The sequence below is a fragment of the Miscanthus floridulus genome, unplaced genomic scaffold, assembly GCF_019320115.1.
Source record: "Miscanthus floridulus cultivar M001 unplaced genomic scaffold, ASM1932011v1 fs_452_1_2, whole genome shotgun sequence".
In the NCBI taxonomy this organism is placed as follows: Eukaryota; Viridiplantae; Streptophyta; class Magnoliopsida; order Poales; family Poaceae; genus Miscanthus; species Miscanthus floridulus.
Window position 1 is genome coordinate 26,583 of NW_027096773.1, and position 21,400 is coordinate 47,982.

The 21,400-nt window shown below is 42.4% G+C and overlaps 1 protein-coding gene across 1 annotated transcript; it reads right to left on the reverse strand.

Moving 5' to 3' along the window:
* Positions 1-2,576: 2,576 nt before the first annotated feature.
* Positions 2,577-8,546, reverse strand: LOC136531813 (uncharacterized). The gene is made up of 8 exons (XM_066524448.1): positions 8,432-8,546; positions 6,031-6,143; positions 5,862-5,942; positions 5,508-5,567; positions 4,669-5,334; positions 4,429-4,572; positions 3,224-3,331; positions 2,577-3,125 (listed from the first exon to the last, which is right to left on the reverse strand). The coding sequence occupies exons 2-8, from the start codon at positions 6,139-6,141 to the stop codon at positions 2,577-2,579; spliced, it is 1,719 nt and encodes a 572-aa protein (XP_066380545.1). The 5' UTR covers positions 6,142-6,143; positions 8,432-8,546.
* Between the last annotated feature and the right edge of the window lie 12,854 nt (positions 8,547-21,400).

Consider the following 21,400-nt stretch of genomic DNA (forward strand, 5'->3'; position numbering starts at 1 on the left):
AGAGCAAGACTTTCTTCATCATCTTCATCACTTGAGCTCTCATACTCAAGTCTTGCCTTGCCTTTATCTTGGCTAGCTTTGAATGCTAAGTCTTTCTCTTTCTTCTTTGTAGAGGATGAGCCATCTTGTGGCGTGATGTGCATGTACATCTCATGAGCATTGATCTTTCCCAAGATTTGTGTCGGTGTAGCAGCGGAAAGATCACCTTGATGTAGCATGGTCACAATGTGCCCATATTTGTCAATGGGGAGGACACTCAAGATCTTTCTCACAACGTCGGATGGTGACATTTGAGTAAGTCCAAGCCCATTGACTTCCTCTACAAGAACATTTAAACGAGAATACATTTCATTAGCACTTTCTTTGGGAAGCATCTCAAAAGAATTTAGCTTTTTAATTATAAGATGATAGCGTTCCTCACGCTCACTCTTGGTTTCCTCATGGAGCGCACAAACATCCGACCATAGTGCATGGGCGTCTTTGTGGTTCCTTACACGATTGAACACATCTTTGCAAAGGCCTCTAAAGATGGTGTTGCGAGCCTTTGCATTCCATTTTTCATAGTTCACTTCATCGCCTTAAAGTTGTGCGGCATTCTTAGGGGTTGAGAACCCTTGAGAGGCGGCTCTAAGAATTCCAACGTCTAGAGCTTCTAGGTATGCCTCCATGCGAATTTTCCAATATGGAAAATCATCCCCCTCGAAGATAGGAGGAGGTCCATCCCCGTGAGACATCTTACTCTAAGCGGTTAAGCTTAAAAACATGAGCACGAGGCTCTGATACCAATTGAAAGGATCAAGATGCCCAAGAGGGGGGGTGAATTGGGCTAATTCTAAATTTCTTGCAATAATCAAATCCTATGGATAGCCCAATTAACCCCTTATGCCTAGAAAAGTGTTTCTATCAAATTAATGCACAAAAGACTTGCAACCTATGTTCCAAACTTACTCTAGCATGGCAATTCTATGAATGTAAAGACAAGTATTGAATTGCTCAAAGTAAATACTTAAAGTAAATGCTCAAAGTAAATGGAGAGAGGAATGCGGCGATGTTTTGCCGAGGTATCGGAGAGTCACCACTCCCCACTTATCCTCGTTGGAGCACCTGCGCAAGGGTGTAGCTCCCCCTTGATCCACGCAAGGATTAAGTGCTCTCTACGGGTTGATTTTTCGACACTCCGTCGCGGCGAATCACCCAAAGCCGCTCACAACTTGAGTTGGGTCACCCACAAGCTTCGCCGGGTGAACACCAAGCTCCCAATCACCACCAAGCCATCTAGGTGATGGCGATCACCAAGAGTAACAAGCACGAACTCTCACTTGACCACGCGAAGCCTAATGAGAAGATGGATGCACACTTGTCTACTCTTGATTCACTAATGAGGTTTCACTCTTGGATTCTCAAATCACAAACACCTCACTAGGATCTTGCTCTTCTTGGCACTCACAAACATGTTTCTCAGCTGTTGAAATGAGCAAAAGTGACTCCACACACGAGTGGAGCTTCTATTTATAAGGCAGCCTAAAAAACGAACCGTTATGAGCTTCTGCGGGGTGACTGGGCGCTCCGATCATGTTGACCGGACGCTCTGGTCAGTTCAACCCGCGAACCAGTAGTAATGAGTTGACCGGACGCTGGCAGGGTCCGATCAGCACTGATCGGACGCGTCCGGTCGCATAAAACCCTTACTGGAACCTTACTGGACTCCACCGGACGCTAAACCCTCAGGGTCCGGTCAGTATTGACCGGACGCGTCCGGTCACACTTTCTCAGGGCCAGTGTCCGGTCACATTGACCTTCCAGCGTCCGGTCACACCAGACTTGTTCTCCTTGGTCAAATGAACTGACCGGACCCTGCGGCCAGCGTCCGGTCGTACCAAAGCCAGCGTCCGGTCAGTATTTGACCCTCCATTCACTTCCAACTCTCGATCATTTGTGAATGAAGTTTGCTCCATGGGATCAAAGGGCTTCGTAGGAGCTATCTAGAGCTAGTTTTAACAAGTGTGCACCACACCTAACTCACTAGACTCAACTAGGTCAAGCTACCCGTCCATACCCCCCTTAATAGTACAGCCAAAGGAAAAACAAAGTCATAAACTACTCTAAGTGTCTCTCCAACTCCAATCGACACTTAGAACTAGTCATCCTTAACCTTGTCGTCCATCCTTTGAAAATCGAAACGATTTCCATCGTAGGGGCTTGACAACTTTGATTGCCCGATCGATCTCCATTACCATGACCTAACTTAATTGCATCTACAAAACACATGTTAGTTATAGTAATCTTGTATTGTCATTAATCACCGAAACCCAACTAGGGGCCTAGATGCTTTCAATGTGACTCAGAGGGGACTTGCCAAGACGTTGAGAGAGTCGAGTCCTAGACGCTACACTATTGGTGCTCGAATATTGTGATGCACATCTTTTCCTCTTCCTTTTACTTATAGCTAAACCTGAAAATAATCATAAGATTATAAACACACATACAAACAAATCAACTAAATGCAGAAATAAATGTTACACAACATTCCATGTACCTTCAGCTGATGAGTCTTTGGAAGGAATAATTTCAGTTGACTAAGAAGCACGACAATTCTCACCACCAGATCCATCGTATAATCCATCAGATTCAATTTTATCAATCACAGAGCATTCTTCTTCATTTGTTTCAGTAGGAGCAGCAACTGTAGGATGCACATCTTCAATAATGGTATTATTTGCAGTAGTAGCAGCACCATCCACTTCTTTCACAGCTATTTTACTTGTATCACCGGTCATTCCTGCATCAAAGACATCATCTTGCACAACAAAATGTCCTGGAGAAGGCAGTGGGGCTTCATATTCAGCACGGACAGCATCATCATCACCATTATGATGTGCTGGAGAAGGAAGAGGAGCTTCATATTCAGCAGGGATACCATCAACAACTCCATCATCACCATCATCATGTCTTGGAGGGGGCACTCTAGCAGCAGAACCCTCAGCCTCATCAGAAGCATCACCACCACGATTAATTACATGAGTCCTATGCATGTACATAAACATCTTAGCAACAAGTGTGCCCGGGCTCCTAAAGCCTAGTCTTGTATGGTGGTTTTCAAAAATATTGCACATGTTATCCATGTCCTGTAATGCCAAGTTAATAGTAACATATGAATCATGTAAATTTCATTATACAAGAGTAATGAAATGATCAAATCAAAGGATTGCACAAAGACACATACATTTGTCCTGATGAAATCACAACGTCTATCCAAAGTTCTCCTAAAAAGAGCACAAGCCTCTTCCGGTAGATACTCTTCAGCATAGCATGTGTCATCGATGGATTTCACCTACATAAAATCAACTCAACTAGTAATCTCAAAAAATCCTTATAGCTAATACAACTCTAGATGTGCATTAGAAGTCAACAAAAACCCAATAATAGAATGTTAACAAGGCATGGGCAGCCACACAAACTTCATAGAGAACTAGGGGCTATTAGATTACCATCCAACGCCCTAGGATTCATCATGCATGTATGATTTTTAGAATAAAATTTAGAGGAAGATATTTTCTATTTCAACACAGCTTTCTTTTAGTAGGGTGTTCAGACCATTTATTTGGCTAAGAGAAGTAAAGGAGAGCTTTTATTTGGATAGGACAAGTAGATGTAGAAAGTTTTGAGATATCACACAGCAGATAAATTACTTCTAAATCTTAATAAATACTGCACAGGACAAAATGAAACACTGCCTGCAACTACTACAAAGATATAAAAAAAGGAAAAAGTTAAAGAAAGATTTGTTCTTGTATGACTACAGAACATTATCAATCCATCAAGATAATTGGCTAAAACATGCTTCTTCAATGTATTACCAAATTTCACTAAATAGATAGCCACTGGTTCTAAAAACTAAATAGGCAGCCTCTGAAATTAATCACAGTCAGACCAACAACATCGCTACAGAAATCACAATCTTGAGCTATGAACTTAATACAAGAATGACACTTGCACAGATTTAACATGCATATTGCACATGCTTATAACTAAAATTGCAATGGTCGTAGCTTGTAATTTATATTATTGGTGATTGCAATAGATGCCTTTGATCAAGTAAGCAACCTAAGATCAACACTCAAGATTTTTGGTAGATTTTTTTCATACTAGACAATACAACACCAATGTATATTGGGCAAGCAAAACCAAAATAAATAGATGAAAAGTTGTGTTAGCAGAATCAGAAGAGAATTTTTTCTAAGAAAGCACAAGATCAACATTTTGCTGACAGTAAGAATCAGAAGAGCCTTAGGGCACTAAGACTAAGAAACATTTATACAACTCTAAAAAGATCTAAACTCATGCAGCAAGGATACATGATACATCAATAAAGCTCATGGATACACAACATCACAACTACAAATATGAATTTTTAGGTTCACTACTCACCGGTCGCTTTCCATAAATCTCACCAGACACACGATCATATGAAGCAAAGGTCTTGATCATCGAGCCCTTCCAACAATGGATTCTTGGCAGATCTAGGGGCAGCTGATTACGTACTCCAAAGTTGATATAATCAAGATAATAACCCTACATATGATTTCAAAGGCATCACTAAAACATGTTGCATAACCAAAAAATGGACAACTGAATAAAGGAAAAAAATACAAATATAGGCACACTTACAGCTAGAAAGTATCTGCAACCACCAATTGTACTCCGATGCTTCTTTCTGTAGTTTGTAATGGAAGAAAACATCCAATCATAGATGAACTTTAACCAATTCCATTCTTTCACCTTAGATACATCAATCAATGAACCTAGATACTGTGGGCTCGGATAAGTACTAGAATTAGTACAAAGAAATGTAGACAAGGCTACAACCATGAAGTATCGAAGCACGTCATCATTAGATAACGTGCCTCCTACCAACTTGTCCCCAAATGTCTTGATCGTGGGCAAAGAGGGCTCTTTGATTGCTGAAAGGAAATTGCTCTTCGTAGACTCAGTATAATTCTCCTTAATATCTTCACCATCATTTGGAAGCCCTAAAAAGAGATGGACTGACAATGGATCCAATGGAATCACTTTCCCTCCAACTACTATGTCACTACAACTCACATCTACTTGATCTGCTATCCATTGCACAAATTCTCTGGGTGTTGAGCAACCAGCGTACTCCAGTAAAATTCCAAAGCCATGATGCCTGATAATTTTCTTTTTGCGCTCATCCAACTTTGCTATTATCTTTTCTCCAAAGTACTTGCTATTAAACCTACTTCCTGGTCTCTCTGATGTACCTGCAGCGCCACTCAATTTCCCTTTACCTCTACCTCTAACTGTTCTGATACTCTGTAAAACAATGCAACAAAAAAGAAAATCTAGTTAGGATACTAGAATCACTAAACATGGTGACAAATTTAGCAAAAAACTTGATTAGTTGGCTATGTTTTTTGAACAAAACCTATTCCCTGAAATATCATGCTCATCATGCATCCGCTCAATCGTAATGCTACTGAATTTACCTTTCCAGTCTGGACACCTGAACCCCTTGCTTTCCCTTTCTTCTCAACAAACTTAGCAAACTGAGAATACATAATAGAAACAAAAATATCAGGTATAGTTCAAATGCAAATAGCACTATACAAGAACAAAAGTGCATGATGAGATCAAGCATTCAAGAACAGAAAAGAAAAATAGGCAAGGACCAATGACACCAGTATCACTCAATCATCTATAGTATAATAATCATGCAGTATATACACGAACAATAAAACTAGCATGGACCCTAAACTACTACTACTACAGGAGTAATACAAAACTAAAACATCCACAACACGATATATCAGATATTAACAGACAAAGGTTTCAGAACATACTCCACAAACGGCTTTTTGAACATGCTTCAAAGTTTTCAGCATTTCACTAGTATCAATATTATCATCTTCAGGATTTGGATCCTAAAAAAGGCAACAAGATATATCAAATATCAAATTATTATAATACACAAGTGCACACACAAAAACAAAGTCAAAATGAACTTAGTACCTCGCCATCATTGAAAGGATCAGAGGTTTCCTCTTCTGAGTTGTTAGGAAGATCGTCCTCACTCTCACCATTTGTAGACTCACCATCAGAAAGAAACTCATCATCATCCATGGCTATATAACAAAAAATGGTTAATGATCTCATTGCTAGCTGCAGTAAAAAACTAATCGAATTGAAATTTAGCAAAGCTCTCTACAGATGAGGGGTCAGGGCCTAGCATGTCAAGTGCATAAGAAGCTAAAATTACTAGTACAAGGACTTCTATATAAAGAAGAAAATTACTAGAACAGGAGCATGATTTTGACCAGAACACCTAGATGCTTGACATGCTGCTTGTGGACAGTATTACTCACCCTATAGAATTTTCATATATTGTGCAAAGGAAATTCAGTCCTGAAATGCGGAATGCATAGCACTCTCATGGTTTGTTATTAATATGCAGATAGTACAATAGTATAGTACAACACATAATTCAGTTATCAAAATTACATAACAAAGGCACACAAAATCAGGTGCCACATGTGTATCACCTATGTCAAGAGAGTCCACAAGGACTGACTGAAATACCAGGAGCCCATAAAACTCCAAAACATGCAGTAAGTTGTGGGAGCTTAAACAAATTTCTAAAATAAACTATGCATGTGAGCTCAAACTTATAAAAATAGATCCCAATATATGCAGTACTTGCCAAAGTCAGGAGACGGTAAAAACTAGATGAGCTCCATGCAATTACTAAAAAATGTTATTGTAACAAATCAATATTGCTCCATCCAATTGTGCAACCTCAAACACCATGTGGTCCATTGCAATTTTGTCAGCTATGTTATCTTAGAAGAGGCATATTGCATGCAAGAACCAATCACATGAAGAACACAGACACATGCAGACACAAACACAAATCAATTCAGTCCTATTTAACGTATCTGACAGAACCAAATAAACAAAAACTACTAAATGACAGTCCTATTTAAGCATGTGAATCAACGAGCACATCTGCACATACATGGAGGATCGAAATCATGTCATAGCATTAGCAATAGCATATATAGCATACATTATATCTGAATCTAAAATCATATCATAGCATTAGCAATAGCAATAGCATATATTCAATAGAGAACCATACTCTGATGGAAGCTCAGTACCATAAAAAAATTAAAACTAATCAAGTTACCAAACAACTCACCGTAAATCAAAACTAGTATATGAATATGAAATGAACAAAAAAGAATGGAACACACAGATAAAGACTGGATATTACACATGTTAAACACCATAATTGCAGTAATTTAAGTGTGCAATTTACTACTTATAAATGTGCAATCAAGAAATGCATACTACACACATATTTATTGTACAGTATATGCAACACACAGTTAAAAGATGTAAGCTCCTACTATTCTACTACAACAGCCACAAGATAGCCTAGCAATACAAAACCAATGATCAGAAATAATTTTGAAATAAGCTGTGCATGTACATGAAACACCAGTGATTTATTTAGATAGATCAGGAAATAGGTTCAGTAGAGGACCTGCACAAGGATAAATCATGGCTAGACCACCAACCAAAAGCAAGAAATCTGACTGTTGAAAAAAATGGAACTAAAAACACAAGCATTGGTAAATGTAAAAAAATGTCCTCACACATATATGATGATAATCTATATTGCAGAGCATTTTGTTAAGGATAAAACCAATAATAGATCAGTAAGCAGCACATTCAGGTAGAGAATAGCCCTTTTCAATTTTTCAATATGTTGTGGTATAGTCCTCTCTTCAACTATAGATCAAATAAACCATTGAACAAGCATACCAAGCAAAAAAAAGCAAGCACCATTGCTGACCATAAAACCATTGCGCACAAAGAACAATAACAAATCGCCCTAATGCTCAGGCTACTACACCATGGCGCACATCACGGGTCGTAGCTAGCTCGCTCAACCCAACACAACAAACATAAACACCACCAATCTCTAACCCTATGACCTCCTGACGCTAGAAGATTTTACCAATCAAGCAAATCGACACCACATCATGTAGCAGCATATGCAAATCGACACCATATTGCAATGCTCCTCCGGATCTGTTGGATCCCCTATACTTCACCTGGATCCAATCTTCTACCAGCAATGCAAGCATCTTCACAATTGTCAGGCTCCTTCAGGGCGACTAAAAAAATGAAAAATCAAACAAATCCTAGCTCCCCCTCGACCCCAGCCGCAAATCGAACCAGACCCAGCATGGAGGCAAGCTGCAGCTGCCCTGGTGCCTGTCCTGCTACCCCTCAAGCAGGGGGACTTCTGAAAACCCGCAACAAAATCAAACAAGCGCAAAATCAAGGGGCTAAATAAGCGCAAATCATCCCTCCTCCACCTCGCCTGACATCATCCCCACCCCACCTTGCTTCCGCCCGGTCGCTCGTCGGCTGCCGCTGAAGCGACGACACAAGCAGACTCATCCTCGGCGAGACAACGCCCGTCCAGGTGAGGCGAAAGCAAGCAGACTCATCCTCCATGAAATCGAACCACAAATACATCAAAGATGCAATCAAATCGTAGATCTACTGAACCATAAACACAGATGACCCAAAAAAACAGAGCTCGAATCAGGGAAGAGAGCGCAGCGTAAGAAGGTACCTGCGGACAGCGAGCCTCCGAATGGCGGAGCAGCGAGCCTCCGAATCGCCGAGGAGGGGACGTCGACGAGCCTCGACGGGGAGGACCACAGAGAGGGGCAGAACAATCGCCACCGCGACGAGCTCCAGAAAGCACGATACCTTTCTGTGCGCGGGGATCGAGGAATACGAACAGTCTCCGAATTGGGTTCTCGGTCCGTTGGGTAGTAGCGGATGCGGCCTCCAGTGCCCGGACCCGATAAGAAAGATCATACCCAAAGCGCACGAACGTCGCCTGAGAGAGAGCCCAGATTTCAGGCGACTGTACAATAGGAAATGTGGAAAAAAATATCATAGTTTTTTCGTTTCAACTATTTTTCTTTTTTTTGCATCAATTATATATGTTATATATGATTTTACATTCACCTATAACTAATTACGCGGTTCAAGCCTCAGCTAGTAACTAGCTCAAACATCTTAGCGAACTAAAGTACTCGTCAGCCAACTTTAACTAATTTAAATTAATTTTCAGTTCTAAGTAGTAAGACGATCAAAAAGACCCTGCGCACCACTTTTGCTCACAATGACCGGTAATGGCGTACTGTCTTAGACAGTGTTTGGCCGGGCTCTAGCTCCAGCTCGGCGGCAGCTCCGACGGATGAGCCGCACCAAACACGCTGGCCGGAGGAGCCGCTTCTGCCCGTCTACCGGAGGAGCCGAAGCCCTTTTGCACGTACGGTCCGGCTCCGGCTCCGGCTCCGGCTCCGGCTCACCGCGGGCGGAGCCTGGCCAAACGTGGCCTTCGGTGCCCACTATTTTTCCTGACCGGTAGCCATAGCACGACGTCCGGGAGTCTCGTGAGGAGTTTGGCAATCGATTCGCTTGGCAGATCTTTGATGAGAATTCCTTACCAAGGGTGTTGCACGTGCCAAACTTTCTGTACCCAAAGGATGGTTAAGAACCAAACTACCACCCAAACTAAATGGGTCTGTCTATAGCACGGTCGGGTGTTCCAGGGTCAGCTAACACCTGAGTGTTCAACACCACATGCTCACTCGATTGGGACAAAAAAAGAAAATCGAGTGTTTCTCGTTTAAGGCCATGTTAGCTTCTCTTATAATCCGTCTTTTTAGCTTGTTTTTTTAGACAGAATAATATTTTGGCTAATTTTTTTAGCGAAGCGAACGGAGCCTAAGCATCGCTCGATTGCATGACCGTTAGATCTAGATTAAATGAACAAAAAAGATTATTCAAATAATAAAAATAATAATAAACAAATAAAACAAAAAAATAGCCGGATTATTTTTATGGAAGGCAAATTGGAAAATTTCAAAGGATAACCAAATAAAACATACAAAAAATTAAAAAAAAGTAAAAAAAAAGATCAGATAACTGTTCAAGTAATCCTGATCATTCTCATTTACGAACAATCAATTTACACCAATTAAACACAGAATTTACACCCAAACTGGAATTGTAAAATATGATTGAAAGTGCATTTGCCCCCTATGTGGGTTTTGGTGTATTAATGACATCCAAATTAGGGGCTAATGTGATCTTAATGAGATATATCGCAGCTATTAGTCCCATGAAAGATTCAAAGAGTTGATAAAGATGAAATGGTATCCCTCAATTCTTGAAGTTGTAAAAATGGACGAACTCAAAACGTTCTTCAAAGGTTTTATTTTTGTTTTTGAGTTTAGGATCCGCCGCACTATAAAGAGGAATGCAAACTTAGTTGTCTGAGGAAGATAGAGTGCTCAAGCATATAAATAAAATCAAAAGAGAGACACTCTAGCACTCCACGAGCACGTAGATTATTTTTCTATGATTGTCGGTGTCGGAAGTCCCGACGTAAGCCGGAACTCCCGACCGTCGGAAGTCACGACTCATGTCGGAAGTTCTAACTCCCAGTCACTTAGCCTGCATGGTGACTATGGACGTCGAAAGTCCCGACCCAAGCCGAGAGTCTCGACACATATGGTTCTGCTGGTTGGCTGTCTGCGTTCGTCGGAAGTCCCAGACCTTGTCGGGAGTCCCGACACCTGGAGCTTTATTGGTTGTTTAACTGCGCACGTCGGAAGTCCCGACGTACGTCGAAAGTTCCGACGTTTGCCAGGAGTTTCGACATTGACTTGCACGCGCGGACTTCTGACTCTGTGTGAACAGTGCCTTATATTAACGTCGGAAGTCCCAATATCTGTGTCAGAACTTCCGACGTAGATCTAAACGGTTAGATTTCTATTAAGAGTATAAATATCCCTCTCTTCACTTCTAACCGTTACGGACTCATTCATAGTTGACCCAACTTCGTTCTAACAGCTCCCAAGCAACAAGAGCACCCCTCTCCTCCATTCTTTGCTCCAATCTTTGATTCCCTTGGGGTTTTGAGTGAAAGGAGAGTGGATTAAGTCAGAGAATCACTTTGGCAAGCTTGAGCACTTGATTTCTTCGTCAAGCCGGTTGGTTTTGCGTCTATTACTCTTGGGGCTTTGCCCCTAGCTGGCTAGGCATTGCCCAAGAGCTTTCATCTTGTGGAAGAGCCTTGGGAAGTTTGTATTGCCATTCGATTTCTTAGAGAAAAGCTCAAGTGACCGACCTTGGTGCATCAACATAGCTCCAATGCCATCATGACAAGCATCTGTTTCATTTATAATGGGTTCTTGGAAGTTGGGCAAAGCCAGGACAGGTGTTCTTGTCATTGCCACTTTAACACTGTCAAATGCTGACTGGGCTTCAGGAGGCCAAGTAAACTATTTTAGCCTCAACAAGGTGGTCAGTGGTTTGGTTAGAACTCCATAACCTTTTATAAAGCGTCTGTAGTAGCCTGTAAGACCTAGGAATGCTCTCAACTCTGTGAAAGAAGTAGGAGCTGGCCAGTGGAGCATAGCTGAGATCTTGTTTGGATATGTGGACACCCCTGCTGCTGAGATAATGTGTTCTAAATATTCCAAACTTGACTGTGCAAAAGAACATTTGCTCTCTTTGAGGAACAATTGGGGTTTTCTCAATTTGGCTAAAACCTGCTGCAAATGATGTTTGTGGTCTTCCATAGTGGCACTAAAAATTAGGATGTCATCTAAGAAGACCAAAACAAATTTCCTGAGAAATGGCTGCAAAATTTGATTCATGATGCACTGAAAAGTAGCAGGTGCATTTGTGAGTCCAAATGGCATCACCTTGAACTGATAGTGGCCGTGATGAGTTTTAAATGCAGTTTTGTACTCATCCTCTGGATGCATTCTCACTTGATGATATCCTGACCTCATATCAAGCTTGGTGAAGAACTTAGCTCCATATAATTCATCTAAGATTTCTTCAATGACTGGCATGGGAAATCTGTTTTTGATTATGATGTCATTCAATTTTCTATAGTCTACATAAAATCTCCAGGTGACATCCTTCTTTTTGACCAAAAGGACTAGGGAAGCAAAAGGTCTCTGGCTATGAGCTATCAAGCCAACTTGCAAAAGCTCCTGGACTTGTCTCTCTATCTTAGTTTTGTGTAATGGTGAATAGTGGTAAGGTTTAGAATTGATTGGAATAGATCCAGGCAAAAGTGGGATGGTATGGTCATAGGCTCTTTGGGGTGGTAAGGTTTTGGGATCAGTGAACACATCACTATTGGTTGAAAGAATGGCAAGAATTTCAGATGGTGGGGAAGTGCCATTAGGTGTGGTTGGATTGGTTGCTGGTACATAGTCTAGAAGAACAAAAGCCCAGATGTCATTGCCCTTGGTGGAGTTAAATACCTTAGTGGCTGATATGGACTGAAGTTGTAGAGGGGGTTCTGTGATTCTGTTCAGCTTGACAGGTTTGCCCTTGACCCAAAATTCTAGAGTTTTGTGTTGCCAATCACATTGCATGGGACTATTGAATTGAAGCCAATCAAAACCAAGGATGGCATCATATGGATGCATATCCAAGACCACCATATCAGTAGACAGTGTATGGCCTTGGCAATACCAGGACAAGCCTTGTACCATGCTGTTGGTGATCATCCATTCACCATTTGCTAGTTTCACTTTTTTATCTTGAGTGGACATTGTAGGTAACTTGGCCAAAGCAACAAACTGAGAGCTAATGAAGCTATGTTAGCTACCACTGTCAACAAGGATGAGCATCACCTTATCCTGGACTATGGCTTTCAGCTTGATACAGTTTGTGTTGTCCACACTAGAAATAGCATGTAGTGACAACTGGCAAAATTCCTCATGAAGTGTGTCTTCAGCTGCCAGTTGATTGAGGACATCATCAGATACTTCTCGATCAAGGTCATTAATGACCAATGCATTGGCTTGAGGCTTGTTTCTCTTAGGACACACTTCTAGGTGGCCAGGTACAAATTTATCACCACAATTGAAACAAAGGTCATTTGCCTTCCTGTAGTCCCTTAATTGCCTATCCTTCCATAGAGAAGTGGGTTGAGGTGCTGGCTTGGTTTCAAGTCTTGGTGGCATGTATGGTTTTGGTTGAGTGACATTTCATTGATATCTAGCCTTGCTTCTGTCATGCACTCCTTACTAGATCTTAGCAATGATTGAAGCTTTATGCACCGTTGGTGGCATCTAACTCTCTACTGTCCTTCTGATTTCTTCCTTGAGTCCTCTGATGTAATGAGTTATGAAAAACATGTCATCATAATTAGGATTGTGCATGGTTACAGCGAATTGCAAGGCTTGGAACTGGGTGGTGTATTCTGCCACTGTCCTAGTCTGTTTGAGGTCCAATAAGTCATTCATTGTTGTTCGATAGTCATCAGCTCTAAACTCCTCTTCTACCACAGCACAAAAATGATCCCAATCCCTGAAAGTATGGTTTAGTTTGTAAGCTTGGTACCACTTAGCAGCATTACCCTCAAAATGCAAATGAGCAGCTGTAATCCACATGCCCTCTGGCAGCTGGTAAAGCTCAAAGTAACTATGACAATTGTCCTTCCATATCTTGTGGTGTGTACCATCAAATTTGGGAAACTACATTTTGGGCATAGCTTGGCTAGGCAATGTGTCTCTTTTCCCAATTCTTGATGGCGGTCTCCTGATCTTGGAAGTTTCTGCCTTAACAGTTCCTTTATCCTTAGCAAAGACATTTTGAAATGATGCCTTCTCCTCAAACAACATGAATACCCCATCATCATCATCATATGCAACCTCATTATCAAACTGTCTCATCGTCAACTGTGCCACTGCTGCTCCATTGGCTTTGACTTGTTGGGCTATCATGTGTTGTTCAACAGAGTAGTTATCCATGGCTGCTCCCCTGATATCCATTTGGGCTTTCATCTGTTGTTGAAGTTCCCCAATATCATTGACTCTGGTGAACAACATATTGAATTGCTCCATGACCTGGTCCATGAACTGCTTCTCGTCGTCAGCACTTCTAGCCATGGTGTCCAACAGAATCTGGGTCTGTTTCGATGGTTTAAGTGGAGCCATGGTGACTGATGGGCAGAATCTGAATCAACTCGGTATAACCGGAGGAAGGGTAGGGTTTGGTGGGAGTGATGGGGGCTGCTGGAGTAGTGGAGATGGGGAGGAGCAGGTAGCCGACACCAAAACCATCACTGACCCAACTCAACCCAAAGGAGGGACCTCTGGGACCTCTCGTCGAACACCACACGGGTGTGACTAAGATCAACCTGCCCACCGGAATTACGAGCTGTAGATCGAAGTGACGGGATCGAGACGGTACCTGAGAGTGAAGAGCAGACGGCGAGCATGAACAGTCAACTGCGGGGATGGTGAAGGTGGGGTGGTGGTAGGGCGTCGGACCACTGGATCCGCTGCTGGATTCGTCGGAGTTGCGGGTAGGAAGCGATGAGGAAGAGCGTTGCGCTCGTCACCCATGCCGAGGATAGGTTGTCTCTGATACCACTTGTCACACCATTGGCCGCCGGCGATCGCCGTCGACATGAGCACGCAAGAGGAATCGGTGACGAAGACGCTAATAGGGTAAACCCCTCTACCTTGGCTGTGTTTAATTTATGATGAATGTATGTCGGTACAGTAAACGGAGCAGCACTTATGTGCTATTATAGAGACTGGCCATCAGGGCCCACACGACAGTGTCTCACAGGAAAACGTAAATAGACTTTTACGCTAACTGTTTATATGACACGGCTTCCCTGCTCACTGTATGTCGCCTGGCACGGCACCAACCCGCCGCCGCAGCTCCCAGAGGTGGACCCGCCCAGGCCGCCGCCCGAGGTCGTCCCGCCGCAGCCGCGATGGTGCCGCCTCCCTTTGTGTAGACACGCCGTCCGTCGACGGCGCGGGTCAGAGCAGGTGGGCAGGGCGGGCGGCGTGTGGAGGAACCACGTAGGAGTGTACAAAGTAGTTAGCACGCATGCTGTTCACGGTTGTACATGTTTGCTTTCAGTTTCAACAAGGAGCTCCCAAAGTCGAGAAAGGCCGCTGCCGTGGCTTAGCTTGGCGTGATCTGTGATCATGAGCTCGTGGCAATGGCGCTCGCTGAGCGCCTACGCCAGACCAAGAATTCATTCAACTAGGGCCATGTTTAGTTTCACCAAAATCCAAACTTTGGCACTATGCAAAAAGAAGATTCCCCGTCACATCAAACTTGCGGTACATGCATAGAGTACTAAATGTTGACGAAATCAAAAACTAATTGCACAGTTTGGTTGTACTTTGCGAGACGAACGTTTTGAGCCTAATTAGTCAACGATTGGACAATTATTACCAAATACAAACGAAAAACTACAGTGCGCTACAGTTATAAACAGTGAATCGGGCGGCGCTGATTCGGGGCAACTAAACGCGGTCTAGGATACATGCCAGTACCGGTGCCAGTGCCACCCGGTTGTTTGGTCCGAGCGCCGGGACTCGCAGCTCGAATTTGCCGTCTCGTCCGCACCCCTCCCTTGAGCCTTGATTCGCGTTTTTCATTCGTGGTCGTGTCTGCCTTGGGCCTGTGCCGGTTTCCGCGGATCCGACCTGGGCTAAGAATTAGCAGCTTGGCACTGTGCTGCTCATTATGGGCTTCCATCGCTTAGAATTCGCTTTGGGCTATTACTCTGCCCGCGTCCGAACCGAGTCCAGGTGGAATGGGAGTTTCCATGGGCCAGACGCGGGGAGGCCCGCGAGGCCGAGCAAAGACGCCCAAGCGACGCGAGTCGGGCAGTCGGCGCAGCAGGTGCCAGGTTGAAAAGCGTGGCCGTCCTGTCCTGTTCAATCAGTAGGCGGCTGCCGCGGCGCCGGCACCAGGGGTACGGCGGGCGGCGGGCGGCCACGCCGTTCGAAATTTTGGTGCGCCCTTCCATCTGGCGCCGCGCCCTGGGGCCGGGGAAGCGGCGCGGCGGCGGAGGCAGCGGCGATCTCGCTGCTGCACGCTACCTGGCGATCGTCAGTACAGGTGCGATTGCTGAAATAAAACCTCCGTCTAAACAACTACTCTACGTAGCAATCTAGCCATGGATGCTCCCTCCTCAAGTTCTAGGTCACGGATCGCGGGACCATGTCTTCGCCGTAGTAGCCCCTTTGCGCTGTTCTAGGGTTTGAATCGTCGCGGCTAGGTAGTTCAGCAACGCTTGGCGCTACAGGTTAGCAGAGCGATCGTACGGGACTGGGGTACATGAGTCGCATTCATGGACAAACGCGCGCCGCACAGGGCTGCCGGCTGCGCTCCTCCTTGATGGCCGATGCAGGCGACCGTAGTAGGCGCAGGACCACCACCACCACCACCCCGCGCTCGCGCTCACGCACAGGCACAGCACGCGCGAGGACGCGTGCACGCCATTGGCAGCGGAAACGCCGGGAAGGCACCGCGCACACGCCGCTTACGCATGTCAGCATGTTGCTGGCGCTAGATACTAGCCGTCAGATGTTGTTGGGGGGTTTAAACTACTACCAAGCTGCAACCTGATCTTTGAGGATTCTGACCTTGGCTTGGCTAATGTGTCCCATGCTGGAGATATTTTCGAGACTCCTGCTTTGCCAGTGCGCGCGGCAGACTGGTTAGAATTACTTTCATGGCCTGCTGGCTACGTTCATATGCGAGTGGAAGTAGAAATACAACATAGGAGTATACTACATGGCCTCGTTTGGTATGCTCGCCCAGCAACAAATCCTTGCCTTCAGAGGCATCGAGATGAGCTTGTCCAGGTTCCAAACTTCAGTTCATCTCCGATTTCTTGCCTTACCTTCATAGTTTTAAATAGCGCGACGCTATAGCTGCCGGAGAGAGATAACGCTAAGCTATTGTCACTTTTGCCGCTACGTCAACTACGACCGCTATATTGCGCTATAGCGTCGCTATTTCAATTTCGGGTATAATAGTAACAATCTAATTATTACCTACTTATATTTTGTTTTAAAGTTGTTATTTAGCAAAATTGAACACTTGAGTTTTATAAATCTTGCTCTAATATCATATCAAGTTTTGTTTCCTACATCCTTAGAACCTTGAAAAGATATGTGTTCATCAAATTTCATGATTGCCATGTTTTTATGAATCAATTACTCATATTTTTTATGACTTTCTTATAAACCGTTATCTGGCATAGCTCCGCTATAGCGGCGCTATAGTTGTATAGCCCCTGAAAAAAAAAAGATGCCTCTATTTAAAACTATGCTTACCTTAGCTCGCCCACCATTTCCAAACTTCAGCAAAGAAATCAAACCACTCCGTATATTCTTGCTTGGCTGCTAAGACGATTTGCAGTTTAAGTTAAAGATAAATGCATAAATGCAGTTGGTCATACACCGATTTAAAATATGTTTTGTGAAATTAGGACAATCTAATTAGTTTATCATTTTAACTGATTACCTTGCCTCAATGTTATATAGGAGTATTTATTTCTAAACGGAGGAAGTACCTCTTTGATACATTTATCAAATTAGATTATGATAACTCATTCTCATTGCAAAAATCTATTTAGTTTATTATTTTTACCTATTACCTTGTCTCAAACGTTATATATTTGATTTCAAAACGGAAGAAGTACCTCTTTGATACATTTACCAAGTTAGATTAATATCAAAATATTCTCAATGTGAAAACTAACGAACCTTGAACTAAAGACAAATGTAGTTGTTTTGACCTTTGACATTGTTACATGCCAGTGTGGTATGATTCTGTATTCATAAATTCTTCTGTTGGAGTTGCATATGGCTTCATGTTCTTTGTTTTTTGTTTGAACAAACGTATAGAAGCGAGATCGAGTAAGAACAAAACTGTGGTAACTGGTTACTGGCTGGTGAAAGTATCTAGCACTGTTCCCAGATGTGTGCAGTGCAAAAGCCTTCACCTGGGCCTGTACAAAAGCTCCAAAGTACAGTAGAGAAACGTATGCCTCGTTTAGATTGCAAATTTTTGCAATCTGGACACGGTAGCACGTTTTGTTTGTATTTGACAAACTTTGTCCGATCATGGACTAACTAGGCTCAAAAGATTCGTCTCGTGATTTACAATCAAACTGTGTAATTAGTTATTTTTTTACCTATATTTAATGCTCCATACATGCGTCCAAAAATTGATGTGATGGAGAGAGAGTGAAAAAACTTTGGAATTTAGAGATGATCTAAGCAAGGCCGTAGAGCTCGTTACATTTCGGCAAAACAATGCATTCTCTCGTAAACAGTACCACCATTTTGGCGCCGTCCAGACTTGCGTTGCATTCTTTGGTCCTGTCAAAGTACAGGGAGTGAACAGTGACAGTCTTGCTCGAGTTGCTGTCACTGCTCTCACATATGAGTACCACCACCTCCCCTCCGCTAGCCCTCCAAAGCGAACCTGCACCCAGCTCATCTGGGTGAGCCGGGAGTGGAGAGTACGCTGCCGCGGCTTTGGATGTGAGAGGTGAGGAGCACAAGTACGCATGCATATATGCCTAAGAGGACCACCTAAGCTCTGCTAAGCATCTCTAGGCCTGCATCTGCTAAGAGATCGTAGATCAGTGCAGTACTGCATCTGCGTATGGTGCTTTAACCGAATTTTTATATAATTGCTACTGACCATGGACAGTGGTGCACGTGGACCACAGGCAGGCTTGAGGCTTGGGCCTCGTTTAGTTTAGATTGCGAAAAAATTTCAATCCAATAAATAGTAGCACTTTCGTCTTATTTGATAAATATTATCCAATCGTGGACCAACTAGGCTCAAAAGATTCATCTCGTGATTTCGAACTAAACTATGCAATTAGTTATTTTTTTTACCTACATTTGATACTCTATGCAAACGGCTAAAAATTGATGTGATGGAGAGAGAGTGAAAAAACTTGGAATTTGGATGGCATCTAAACAAGGCCTTGTTTTAAGGGATGTTTTGTTCTACAGTAGTTTCTAAAATTTATGTCGCATCAAATATTTAGATACTAATAAGTAGCATTAAATATAGATTAATTACAAAATCAATTATATAGATAGAGGCTAATTTGCGAGATGATTTTTAAGTCTAATTAATATGTCATTAGCACATGTTTATTGTAGCACCATGTTGTCAAATCATGGACTAATTAGGTTTAAAAGATTCGTCTCGCAAATTAGTCACAAGTTGTACAATTAGTTTCGTAATTAATTTATATTTAATACTTCATATATGTGTTCAAACATTCGATATGATAGGAAATTTAGGAGGCACAGCCGGAACCAGGACCTAAATTTAGATCAAGGAGTGTACGTAGAGTACTAAATTCAAAGGGTATATGGAATGTCTAGTCAAGCAGCACGCCTGTCATATTCGATCTTTTCAGGATGATGAAATTTGCGGCGTTCAGACGCTGAGCAAGGTTTGCATGGACTCGCCTATGGGATTAAAGCCTCGTCTTACCGGTCTACTCAAGTGAACCGAAACTTCTCTCCAGCCAAAAGCTTACTAGCATACTAGAATTTAAGAACAGCTCGATCGCCCACCCACCAGCAAAATTGTGATCCGACCAGTTTCTCGCTGCGCTAAGGCGAGGTGAGCATCGACCCGGTTCGCTTTACAGAAAAGTCATGGCTGAAAGTGTTGTTCGCTGATTTGTTGTGAAAGAAAAATACTGTTCGTTCGCTGAAATAATACGGCTCATAAGACAAGCTAACGGAGCCATTCGCTGCAGGATCAGGAACTGCCTATTCTGTTTGCATCTCCCACTTTCTTTAGTTACATATACTTTGCTGCACATATACCTACCATTTGCCTTTGTTAATCTAAAGTCGTAGACATGTTGTATGTGTTAGCAATAACCATATAGATGATGATCTCAAGAAAAAAATCCAATAGAGATCCATATACAAAATTTTTATGATACATGATGCAATCCTTTTCTACTGGATCTTCCACTACCTATGTGAATCTTTTGATCAAATCATTGGTCAGGCAATTCAATTTGTTTCGTATGGGTATGACCGATTACTTCAGTACTATGCACACTGTAAGTCTATAACTAGGAAGCATCGGTTTACTTGCAATTTTTTACTTACATATGTTCTACCGTTACAGTAGTGGTCAACCATACATAATACTCTCTGTTCTAAATTAGGTCACTTTATATTTATCCTATGTTAAATTTCTCTAACTTTAATAATTTTTTTAGAGAAATACACTAATATATCTAAAATTTAAATAAATGCACCATTAAACAAATTTTATGGACATTTCAATGAAACTAATTTTACCTTGTAGATGTTGATTATTCATTAACTTGAGCTTCAAATAAAAAGATTACTCATTAACATCGTTAAAGTTAGAAAAATGACTTTTGCTACTATTAAAGTGGGCTATAATTTAGAATCGAGGAGGGCATCTCTTATCAATGTTTCTGGGGGAACGGTTTCGAGAAATTCACAATTGTCTGCATTTGTATATAGATAGATGAAAGACATGCATGCATGCTGCCTGATTCCCCATGCATGATGGCAGCCTGTTCGTTTGCTCGTATACGATCGTGGATTATAATCTGGAATAATATTTTTTTCTCACACTAAACTAGCCAGCAATAAATAATTCACGATCATTTACGATGAAACGAACATGCTGCATATGGACAACGATTATGCTGGTTTTATGTAGCCCCATATGGCCTCTGTCCTAGCGTAATTGCATGCTATTGCCTATGCTACATTCTTCAACTGTCAAAATCCTGCCATTTCTCCTCGTCTGGTGAACATTATTATTGAATCTAACTCCTCAGAAAAACAAAAGATGAACACATTGAGTCGACTAAACTCTCAGTGTAGCATGAAAGAGTGCGATTGTGCTGAATTCGTCTTTGCAGGTTTGTTATGATAGTTTCAGTTTACTTAGTCGGGTTCTAGTTTGGTCTATTACTGCATGCACTTGCTGCATTTTGAAGTTCTTATTACTACTGCGTGATATTGCTTCTTACATGCTGCTATTTCTACTGGCAGCTGGTTTTCTATCAAGCCCTTGTTTAGTTACCCCAAAATTCAAACTTTTGCACTATGTAAAAAGAAAATTCCCCATTATATCAAACTTGCGGTACATGCATGGAGTACTAAATGTTGACGAAATCAAAACTAATTGCACAGTTTGGTTGTACTTTGCGAGACGAACGTGTTGAGTCTAATTAGTCAACGATTGGACAATTATTACCAAATACAAGCGAAATGCTACAGTGCGCTACAATGCACTACAGTGATTCCGGCAGTCCCAACTTGGGGCACCTAAACGCGGCCCAACTAGGATAAGGGCCTTGTTTAGATCGCTGTTAGGAATCAGTATTTGGCACTGTAGCACTTCGTTTGTATTTGACAATTATTGTCCAATCATGGTCTAACTAGGCTTAAAAGATTCG

Bases quoted from the DNA above. Each gene is read 5' to 3' on its own strand.
- LOC136531813 (XM_066524448.1), bottom strand. From the start codon at position 6,141: ATGGATGATGATGAGTTTCTTTCTGATGGTGAGTCTACAAATGGTGAG. The intron at 5,568-5,861 runs GTATGTTCTGAA...ATGTATTCTCAG, and splicing joins TTCAAAAAGCCGTTTGTGGA to TTTGCTAAGTTTGTTGAGAA. The intron at 3,126-3,223 runs GTATGTGTCTTT...TTGGCATTACAG, and splicing joins GTGATTTCATCAGGACAAAT to GACATGGATAACATGTGCAA.